The following is a 12101-nucleotide window of genomic DNA, read 5'->3' on the forward strand; positions in this document are numbered from 1 at the left end:
TTTCTTTAATGTCTTAAGTCATTAGGATTTTACAAATTTTTAATGTCCTAAATTATATGGTGCCACCATATATTACAAATTCGAATCACCATATAATTTAGGACATTAAAGAATTACTCTACATAGTCAATAATAATTTAGATATTGAAAAAAAAATATTTTTATCATGTATTTACCTAGATCGCTAGAATATTACAAATTTTTATCGCATTCATAACATCTTTTAAGCCATTTTTTAAAATTATTTTGCATAGGATTTATGAAGCAGTTTTCGTTTTGGATGATTCGTGTAAAATTTTGCTCCCTTGACTTATTATTGTGATTTGTCCTTAAATAAATTTGCGATGTCATTCGTTACTAATCCCACGTCTAGTCCGAAGTAACAGGCGCCGAACCCTAAGTCCCTACAACGTCAACGTCTCATCATAGTAGGACTGAAGCAGACGACTCCTATTGACCGGTTAAAACTGCCTTTGTAACCAATCTGGTAAGATAGAGTTAGGATATATAATTTACTATTAAAAGAGGGGTATTCGTAGTGGGTCAGAGGAAGTGGTTCACATTTACCAGGATGAGAAGACTACCTATATGGACTGGGCCCGCTCATCTTGAAGGCCTAATAAGAGATATCCAATTCCGGAACAAAAACATGAGGTCTGTGGGTTGTAGTCTTGATTAATTTTTCTCCCGCGTTACAAGCCTTCTGAAATTCTGCAGCTGCCAAGACACTCACACTTGCTACCATGGTGGAAAAAGATACGGACATAGCGAAAGGGGGTGATCCGGACCGCACTGAAAGGTAACTATGTCTTCACGTGACTTGTCTACTAGATCATGATGCATTTCTAATTACACTGTTGCTATTTCATTGTTCAGCGAGGGAGGTAAAGTAACGGGAGGAGGCGAACAGTCTACTGTCGACGACCAAGTTTTGGTCTTCTTTAGCAAGATTAGCGACGTAATAGTTCATCCATTTGACAACTCTGCTTCCAGTTGCGTCGTGTATGTTTTGTGCTTAGTTTTTTTTAACCCTAACTTGTTTACTTTGGGTGAAGCATGTGTTGATGGAGAATGAAGCAACACGGGAGGTTCTGAGGACTATGTGTGTACAAATAAGATCCATCTGCGGGATGCTATCCGACCATGGAAACGCCATTCAGGCACTCATACGGCGCATTGACGATGGTGCCGGCGACACCCCAACTAAGCTGGCGGCCGAGGTGGGGAGTACGGTTAAGGATCCAGCCATAGATGTTAATGTCGAACACAACAGAAGAAGCAGGAAGTCAAGGACCAACTTCAAGGCTTGTTGCCCAGTGCGTCCTGCTCCGGCGGTAACACAAAAAGCAACTAAACGGAAGTCTAAGAGATCAACAATAGAACACAAGGGTGCCCGAAATAATCCAGGGAAATCCAGGAAGAAGTCCCCATCATTGAAGGTGAGGATATTATATCATATCAGTCGAACCCTCACCTGTAGTTCATTTTCCTCTTGTTCTTCGTTCGTTGACCTCACTGCGGCCTTTCTTGTAGAGAAAGCTGAACTTCGATCAGATAGATGAGGCCTCCTCCGAGTACAGTCAGGTTTGGCAGGGTGCAGCAGGGACCCCATTCACTTACCGCACACATGGCCACAACCATGTAGCAGAAGAGATGCCCGTGGTTCGTTTTTGGCTTTGGTTATTTTTCCAAAAGTTTTCATTTTTCTGTTGTTTCCTTTTTACTGTCATCAACGAATTTATTACAACATGTTGTTACAGTGTTTGAGTCTACATTTCCGCCCTCTGGCTGGAATGAACTTCCTTGGAGCGGAGTTGGCGGTAGCTGCGTATATCTTCTCTAGGAGCCTTGATATAAGGTCATTTTGTTTTATAGTCAATACCAAAAAGTTATAGTGCATTTGTGTGTTTTATAAATCGGCCATAATATATATCTGTCTGTTATATAATTATGCCTTGAAAGAAGCCTTTATTGGAAACGCTGTGTTCTGTGCCTTATGTGCAGTGAGGTCTTAGTTGAAAATGAGCATTCCCGTGGAGATAGGGATACCATGTTGACTTTGCGTCCAGGACAGCAGCTCATGGAGGATGTATGTGGATGTATTTTGACTTAGGTTTTCCCAGATTGCTTCCCCGGCCATCCAGGGTTATTATTTACTAATTCTCTTGCTCCGTAGGTTATCAATCTAACATGCAGCAAGCTCACTCATGATGCCGATTTGCCAAAGTGGTTTCTGCCGACCACATTCGCGGTAAGAAGTTGCCACGCATTATGCCTATTAGTTTTTGGATGATAGTTTCAGTTACAACCTTTTTATGACAATTACAAGCTGAATTCCATTATTGTGCAGCAAATTGCGCTTAGTCCCGTTAATCATAGCATTGATACATATGAGTTCATCCGCACCCGGTTCATGGGCTTCGCAGATGATTTGTGGATGGTATGATAATCTTCTAATCATACTCCATTAGCTTATGTACACCACCTGCTTAACTATGGCAAATTAATTTGGTTTTTTTCAAATTGGATTGCTAGATATATGTCCCCATGTACAGGGAGCACCATTGGTACCTAATGATCGTCGATCTCGTCCACTGCAAGCTTATGTATTTGGACTCGGCCAAGGACCCAAGTGAGCGTGATGGTCGAGTTGCGCAGATGAAGTTCGTGGTGAGTCACACCGTCTACATTTAAGAATACAATGTTTTCACTCTTTCCAGCCAATTAAAGAATAACCCTTCTATATTTCGTTGTTATTTTTTGGTTATCATTCGGCAAGGCCTTCTTCATAGAGACTATGTTCGAGGACAACCGCTTCTGGAAAAAGGGTGATCACTACCAACCTCACCCATCTAGCTTTGAGGTGGTGGAACCTGAAGTTGGCCAACAAGGCGAACTCTCGTAAGTCACGTTCTTGTTTCGCGAAAATTCATAGAGATTGATACCATAATGGAACTTCCACTAGTTAACCCACACATGTTACACCATCTAATGTAGAAATGACTGCGGAGTGTGGGTTTGCCATTGGATGATGCATGCATGGCTATGGGAAGATTTTGTTGTCGAGGTGAGAACACAAAATTTTTTCTCCCATTTGGTAACAGTTGGGTTTCCTGGTGACCAAATGTCATTAATTTCAGCCTGTGAATGATCAAACTCGGATGAGGTTGGCTCTAGACCTGGTGATGGGAGATTATAACCCATTGGCCCGTGAAGTCAGTCGCAGAGCAGTGAAGGAGTGGGACAGACACATGGCCAAATCATCTGGTAAAGAAAAGCGAGCGAAGAAACCAATTATGGATGCGGTTTCTCCCAGCCAAAGTTTAACCATATAATCCCTAGTGACAGTGTATTTTTTGACGTAATTTGTTGCCGAAGATTTGAAACGAATTCGTGCAAGGGACGCACATGCATTTGCTGGTACGACCATATCCTGTGCAACAACGAATTAGAAATTTTTGAATCTTAAATACCAAATGAAGTGACCCTGTTTGAAAAGCCTTTGCATGTATTCGGAGTAAGCCTTTTGGGTTTCGTGTAAAGTTGTTTGGAAAGTGCAAGTATGTATTTTGTGGCATTTTTTGTGGGTGTCAGTTGACCCTGAGATGTTATTAGAAATTCAGACGCACGTATATGTTTGTTGTACGTAAAGCTTTACAACGGCAACATTTGTATAGAGTTATGCATCCACCCTTGGCACTAATGCTTGTATGGAAGATGTCTAGCTTACCCAATTTAGTTACATTTCTTATTGAAGGTAATGTCAGCGTTGTTGAGAATTTCGCTCTCATGGATATCTTACTTGAATTGGGTTCATGAAACCCCAAAAGTAAACCTAAAAATTTTTATTACATGGGCCAGTTAGGGAACTATCACCACTATAGGATAACTCCTGTTGTCATGCAGAAGTTAAGACATATATTATGTTGCACATATATGTGGAGCAAGAAAGTAGTACTATAGTACTATACAAATTCAGAGATAGTGTGAACACAGATTATTGACTACAACATTTATTGTAAGATAGTAACAATCTAAATGTATATTAAAATTATTTATTAAAATGAATTATTAGTATATAATATCAATACATCTTAATATTAAACTAATATCCTATAACGAAGGTAACAACCATGTTTAATTTGTACACATATACAATGTACGTATATCGAAATTAATTAACCAAAAATTTAACCAACTGTTTCAAAAATAAGAAGGTGATTCAAAAAGATTCTTTCAGTGCTCCATGCATAAATATATAAAGAAATTAGACAACATTACGCAAGAAATAAGATCAAATAAAGGCCTCAAGCCTGACAACGACACAAGCGGCAAAGGCTCACCCCACTATACTACACATAAGCTCTTTGGTGACGACTTCACTATTTCCACGACTGACGCGAATAACACAGTAATAACTTCACAACCAGTTCAGCATCTATACAACCTTACATGACTATACGATGCGAGCATGTTGCATGGTAATAATTACACAGTTTCAAACCAGCAAAAGATCATGTGTTAATAGCGCACATGCCATGTATTCCGCTCAAACCGGGCTGGCCCTGGCTAACAAAAGAACGACCGTGGGATTTAAAATTAGTTGGATGTCAAAATAATGTAAATGCCAACATTACAAAAAATTATCCCGCGTCTACACAAATGTTCATTCTATTGAAGGACTCCAACATGCTCGAACCCCACCGAAGGACTCACTTACCACTCCCAGTTGTTAGCCCGTGATTCTGCCTTGCTTGACGAAGGAACTGCTGCATCTGTGATGGGCAAGAACAAATACTCAATCAATAAGGAAATATGTGCAACCGTCCATTAAATTTATAAATGTATTGCCACCCTAACCTGATGCAACACCTGCGGTTCATTTCCTATAATCCGAGCCGGGGAATCCTCATCACCGGCGCAAGACTCTACGGGATGCGACATGCTTTTTCCAACATTGCGTACCAATTTTCGTCGCTTTGAACCTGAATTCAGACCCTGCATCAGCTTCAGTGTTAGTGCTGTGATTACATAAGACAAGGATTAAGTGTGTAAAATGTAACGATTTCAAGTTGTCTTAAATTAAAGCCAAAAGCATATATATTAAGGACTGTAACGAAAGATAGAGACCAGAAACCTATAAGCCTCACCACCATCATTGAAACAAGGCAAATTCATAACAGCAAATGGTGACACAACATTTATTGTTAATCTGAAACTCTAGAACTATAGTGGAGCCATTTTCAAAACTAAACCCTATATAACTAACATTCACCAACAAGCATGACTATCCCGATACTCAAATTTTTTGTCATTACCTATTCATATGTTCCTCCCACGAGTCCCCGGCGGCAATTGAGACCCACTAGGACACCCTCAAATTATTATCAGCGAAAATGGACGAAACACATAAAGCCATAAACACACCTGGTGGATGCCATTGTCTTCTACCAATTCTTCCTCGCTGCAATCTCTTTGCTGTTCTATATTCTTCATGCAGTGTCTCTTCGTGTGCCCTGGCCGCTTCCATATTGTGCAAAGACGCTTCTTCCGAAGGTGTCCTTTTTTGGTGAACTTTTGTGCCCCCTTCGATTTTGCAACAGCTGGGTCCCTAACGACGCAGTTGACCTCTTTGGTCTGGACCGCCGATATCGGCCTTTCCCCCCCTCCGTCCTCGAACGCTTTGTACTCTAGTTCGAGCTCTCGGCAAAGCGTAAGTACGCCATTCAGGGCCTTCCTAAATAACGACAATTTCTGGGCGCCTATTAGGAAGAGCCTATGCGATGCAGTGTGGAGGGCACCGTGTCGAAGCAAAAACCCGGCCTCACTGGTGCCACCCCACCTCTCGACGTAACTCTCTATGGCCTTCGCGTTTAATCGCCATCTCTGCAACACAAGTGCATCCGGGATGGTAGTTACATGTTCGGACTTCATCACAAAGAACATATGTCTACAGGGGTACCCATTCTTCCTCCAAAAGTTACATTGGCAGTCAATTTTGCCCGTGGACCTGCCATAGGCAACCTTGATTCTCGTAGCTGGCTGCTCGTACTCCTCAACCATATAGACCATTGTGTTAAGGCACCTTTTCTTGGATATAAGAATCAACGCTGCAGCTTGGACTATCTGTTTCTTGACATCAGTAAAGACTTCTCTCGTATACACCGAGGCGGCATGTTGCTCAATCGAGGTCAAGCCAGTGGTCATCACTGGAACGGAATTCATTGAGTTGAAGTGGAGTAGTAATCTTTGTTTCGGTACTCCCGGACCACCAATTCCAAATTCTGAACCAACTCAAGTATAGTGTGCGTTGTCTTCGAGAACTTTTTTACAAAGGCATTAACCCCTTCACATCGAGACGTTGTCCGGAAACCGGCGCAAAACTTGCCTTGCAGATATGCATTTGCCCACATCATCCTCCTCTCATACATTTGGGTGGCCCACTCCTTGTCATATAGGTCATACTCAGCAACCGCACGCTCCCATTCCATCTCGAACTCCTCTATTTCCATGTCAACATACAACCACCTTCTAAAAGAGCTACGTAAAACTGCATCTTTCACGTTTGAGGTAACATTCTTCTCAATATGCCAGGCACACAGTCGGTGTGTCGAATCAGGAAGAACATATCAGACTGCCTTTATGATCGCCTTATCCCCGTCAGTCACAACCACAGACGGTTTCTTCATGCACATCACCTCAAGCAGATTTTCTAACATCCACTTGTAAGAACTGACACTCTCGTCAAATAATAGACCAAACCCAAAAATCGTGGTCTGCTTGTGGTTGTTTGACCCTGAAAAAATCACAAGAGGTTTTTTGTACTTGTTTTTCTTATATGTCGAGTCGAAGGGCAGCACATCTCCAAAATGTTGATAATCAACTCTGCTAGCTCCATCGGCCCAAATTAAATTTGCCAGCCTTGCATCTTTTGTTACACTATATCTAGCAACCGACATGGGATCCAAACCAGCCTTTCCCTCCAGATAAACAACAGCCGCATTCGCATCGCCATCTGATATGTTAGCGCGCTGGGTTCTGTCGGCGTAGTTGTACACATCCTTCTTCAAGAAACCCAACAACGAGTACCCACCAGCCATTCCGGCCATGTATCCAACAATCTTCGATGTCGCAATGCCACTAGCATGCAACCCATCAATCTGAGCCTTTGCTGCATCGGTCATTTCACGATGGTTGGCTATCAGATGGACCATTGATGCGGGCGTCAAGTCGTGATTATGTTCTGTCGCAACTTTTCGCACCTTCCAACAACGCTCAATCTTATCAAAGTATATGGAGAGCTTAGCCTCACAATTGGTTCGTGTCTCAGGTTTGTGTGCCCTCCGTCTATCAACTCGGTCGTTGTGTCTCCCATCCCTCAACCCTTCCTTGTTACAAAAAAACCTATATCTAATCAGATTTCCTCTACAGTCTTTGCCTGAATCACCCTTCCTGACGCCGAATCCATGACACATTCCCAGCCTCCTGTAAAACTCATAAGCAGTGTCAACACTATCCCACCGCATCCGCTTTATGTCATCCACATCTAATGTCGCGACATCTTCATATTCACCCAAAAACTCGTCTGCAACATCCTGACCACCCATGTCCTCCGGGTTCGATTCCACATCAGCCTCGTTGTCGGTACCCAGGAGCTCCCCATTCCCATCACTTAAAGACACCTCCATCTACAAGTAACTAATATACAATTATCATCTACATAAAAACTATACTAATAACAACTTCCACTTACAACTATTCAAACTATATATTTATTGGTCTCCTCAAAGGTAATAATTTTTAAGTAACACTCTTTCCTTCCTTCCGCTATCTCAAATGTTCTCTTGAATAAGTAGTTCAATGTGTCTTTACCTGTGAGCAACTTTAGCGCAACATCATGTACTTCATGAAAGAATTCTAATATAACAAGATTAATAAATAATTATTTATAATTTTATGCTACATTATTTTCTATTTTTTCTACTAGATTCTTTTAACACATACCTAACTGAAGAAAAGTTCAAAATTAAGCCATTAAATACAAACTTCTAAAACATTTTACCCAACAAAAAATAGACCCGTTCATAACAAGAACAATCTTTAATTTGGCTCTCACGCATCACGCAAGACTCAGTCGAGTTTAATTAGAGTATACTCAAAATTATCGTTCTCGTTACAAACCCTGTCCCAACGACTTAATTTAACACAACTATTATGTCATTTGTTAGCATAGTATTAGCCCAGAACTTATTTCCATGGTGATAATCCAAATTAAAGAATCATTATATTTTGTTTCATTAAACCAGAACTTATTCACATGCACTTAAGTTACTAAGTTTCTAAAGGCTAGAAATTATAAAATCAACCAAAGATACCATTAAGGCATTACATCAAACACGTTGGGTGCAGTGAAATTAAACATAATAACGGAATTCACAGCTTAGTATCAACATCATAGACATGACAACATAAGTCTTGTACACTTTAATTCAGTCTAAGCAAAAAATCCAAATAAGTGCCAAATCAAAAAATTTACCTTTTGTTATAGAAATCAGAAGTTGCAGAGGTTGAAGGAGAGTATTGGTATTGTGTGGGTGTATGGTCTGCTGGCGATTTTCGGGGACTCACACAAGCGATATAAGATCAGCTCGCCGGCCAGGTACAGCGCAAGGTCTTCTCCCCGACGTTTACTGCAGACCGATGTGGCTTCCGGAGGAACGCGAACTAAAAATCGATGGGTGAACGGCAGGTGAACGCGAAAGGTTAACGCCAAGTGAGGAGAGGAGGGCGGAGATTTGGAACGAAGACGACGGCTGATGGCATAAGCGAACCTGAACGGCAAACAATCGGCAGTTCCTCAACCTCGGCTGCAAAGACAGGGACGACGGACGCCAAGTACTACCAAGCAGCTGCGATCGGTCACCCAACAATGGTTCAACACTTGGAGCACCACATGAACCTACATTGACGGATGACCGGCGGCCATTATCAGCGCAAAGGAAGCTAAGGCTAGGGTTTTAGCATGGTTCCAATTTGATTTTGCATCAGAAGTGCAGGGGAGAAGGGGGAACTTCACAAATGACGGGAGTAGAGAGGTGTTGACGGGTTACGTTCTCCTATTTTTTTTTTGGGTTTTGAAAACATGGAGCCTTTTGCTCCTTTGCATCTGAAGGTCTCCAGGCCCAGCCAATTTTTCTACCCAACTAAAGCCTGAATATAAAAGCAAAAAAAATTATTATATTACATTATATTTATTTTTCAGTTGCTTAAGTTATTAATCTTTCTTAACTTACCCGTTAACCACTTTAAATTTGACCAGTCATTCTGAATTATGGGATCCACACCTATACTAGCTACCTGCAACCACAACTTATGTTAAAACAATGATTATTTTAGGTGGACGCGTGTTCCCACCACATTGGGGCTCACAGCATTAGCACCTGTTGAGGATTCTATCCTTCAGCACCATAGCACCCCCCAAACAAATTTGAATCTTTTAAATTTTAGATTTTTATTTTAGAAGATAAAATAAAATTTTTTATTATTAAATATATTTTTTATATTTATTTTATAGTATTATCTACAAAATAAATTATGATAAATTATATTTTATTTTCTAAAATAAAATTTAAAATTTAAAAGATTTAAATCTAACATAATAATAGAGAGAATCATTTGATATATAAATTTGTAGCCAATCTCAATTTAATCTTTCAAATTTTAATTATTTTTATTTAATCTTAAAATTTTATAAAAATGACTTATATTAATCTTAAAATATTTTTTTGGATTAAATATGATTTTGGCCCCTAACATAGAGGTCGAAAATTTATTTCGTTTTCGGCCTTTTTTTTCACTATAAAATGATCTTAAAGGTTTCGGTTTGTTTTAAAATCGTCCTTCAGATCAAAATGCTCATTCTCCTTCTTTTCTAAAATCAAGCACAAACAAAAACACAAGCACAAGCACAAGCACAAGCACAAGCAAAAACAGAACCAGAAGTAACAACAACAATAAATTAACAATGTAATCAAGTAGAAGCAGGACAACAACAACAACAACAACAACAACAACAACAATGAATCACCAATGAATCAACAATGGAATCAAACAAAAACAGAAGCAGGAGTAGAATAACAACAACAATAAAACAATATAATCAATCAGAAGCAGAAGCAACCAAAAATAACAATAATAAAAGAATCAACAACATAATAGAAGTAAAAGCAAAATCAAAGCAGAAGCAGAAAAAGAATGGAAGCAGAAACAGAAGCCGGCGAGCCGCTCAAAACCATCATCACAGCCATCACAGCGCTGATCCGCCATCAAAGCTTTCCGTTGTTCTTGCCTCGAACCAGAACCCATTGCCTTCGAACACCTCTGCCGAGCCCAGAGGAGCAGTGGCGAGATCCAGCCACCGAACGACGTCTAACAGCGGTGGCCCTGTTCTTGCCTCGAACTAGAACCCACCGCCATCGACCACCTCCGCCGAGACCACAGGAGCAGCGGCGAGATCCAGCCATTGAACGACGACGAGAAGCGGCGACGGATTGGAGCGGCGAGCCTTCCCCCTTTCTCCCCTTCTCCGTTTCCCCTTATTCAACGTTGTTTTTGTTGTTTTTTTAGTTAGGGGTATTTTTTAAATAAAAAAAATTTGATAAAAAGGACAATTTTAAAATAAGCTGAAACTTTCGGGACTATTTTGTAATGAAAAAAAGTCGGGAACGAAATAAATTTTCGGCCTCTATATTAGGGATCAAAATCATACTTAACCCCTAATTTTTTTGTGCACAAACATTAATGAAATGTTCACATAAATGATCAGATATTACATTTGATTTTGTAAAATAATATTATTTTAATTTTTATACTCAAATAATCTAAAAATAATATGCCAATGAGTAATAGCTCAAATGGCATAGTCTCCCCATACTCAATTAAGAGGTTGCAAGTTCGAGTCTCCTATCTTTGATAAAAAAAAAAATCTAAAAATAATATGGTAACCGGTGTTTATTATAAAATTTTTTCTCTCAAAGTAAGTAATACGTCATCATTTTTAAACTACTTGAATGTCAAAACTAAAAATTAACGTGACATATAACTATTTATGTTAACACTTTATTAACATTTATATGTCAAAAATTATCTTAAGGATTAATGTGAGTCATGTTTTATAAAATTTGAAAGTTAAATTAAGAGACCAAATTAAATATTAAATAATGTTATATATTTAAGTCTTTTTATGAATTAAATCCAACTAAATTAAATAATAAAATTTGAAATAAAACTATCAATAATTACTTTTTGTTGATATTAAACCAATTTAATTAAACTTAGGGTAAAAAACCATAATAAGCCAACTGGCTCAAAAAATTACGTAAATACGCCAAAGCAAAAATCGTTTCAGCAATAAGCCAGATCGCATTTTTATATAATTCGAACCAGGTTGGTTCGAACTCTATTTGTTAGTAAATCGAACCAAGTGAGTTCGAATTAGGGTTTTTTGTTGGTAATAAATCGAACCAGCCTGGTTCGAATTAAGAATGAAGGTAATTCGAACCAAGGTGGTTCGAATTATAGAGAGAGAAGGTTTCCTTGTAATTCGAACCGGGCTGGTTCGAATTACACCAATCATAGTTCGAACCAGGCCGGTTCGAATTAGTGTGAGACTGAATGAGCTGTGTATCTATGGACGAGGCAGATCCGAATCGGCCAAAGAGATGCGGCCTATATCGCCAACCCGGACACAATTTAATAAGAAAAAATAAACACTAAACTGTTTCAAGATTCATTGATCATACAAAATGAATGTCCCAGAACACAAATAAAAAAAACATAGGTAAACAGACTATAACATAACAAAAAAAATACAAACCACTATCATACATGATTGAACTTTAAAGAAAAAAAATACATAATTAAAGAAGCCATATTCATTACTACTCGCAACAATCAAACTAAAAGTCATGTGCACTAATGTAAATAATACTGAGACTAACAAGATGGGAAATAATCTAAATAACTCTAAGACTAGCAAGATGCGCACTAATGTAGATAATGCTAACACTAACAACATGCATACTAATGGTGTCCTGTCTGAG

At 39.3% G+C, this 12101-nt stretch overlaps 2 protein-coding genes across 2 annotated transcripts; both read right to left on the reverse strand.

The window, feature by feature from the left end:
* Positions 1 to 4178: 4178 nt before the first annotated feature.
* LOC112697672 (uncharacterized) lies at positions 4179 to 9193 on the reverse strand. Its single transcript, XM_072219383.1, has 4 exons — positions 8537 to 9193; positions 5428 to 7688; positions 4861 to 4998; positions 4179 to 4775 (listed from the first exon to the last, which is right to left on the reverse strand). The coding sequence occupies exons 2-4, from the start codon at positions 6223 to 6225 to the stop codon at positions 4713 to 4715; spliced, it is 999 nt and encodes a 332-aa protein (XP_072075484.1). The 5' UTR covers positions 6226 to 7688; positions 8537 to 9193; the 3' UTR covers positions 4179 to 4712.
* Positions 6630 to 10523, reverse strand: LOC140173091 (protein FAR1-RELATED SEQUENCE 5-like). Its single transcript, XM_072220785.1, has 4 exons — positions 10356 to 10523; positions 9294 to 9357; positions 8832 to 8959; positions 6630 to 7688 (listed from the first exon to the last, which is right to left on the reverse strand). The coding sequence occupies exons 1-4, from the start codon at positions 10521 to 10523 to the stop codon at positions 6630 to 6632; spliced, it is 1419 nt and encodes a 472-aa protein (XP_072076886.1).
* Positions 10524 to 12101: the final 1578 nt, after the last annotated feature.

This window comes from Arachis hypogaea, chromosome 16 (assembly GCF_003086295.3).
Source record: "Arachis hypogaea cultivar Tifrunner chromosome 16, arahy.Tifrunner.gnm2.J5K5, whole genome shotgun sequence".
Taxonomy (NCBI): Eukaryota; Viridiplantae; Streptophyta; class Magnoliopsida; order Fabales; family Fabaceae; genus Arachis; species Arachis hypogaea.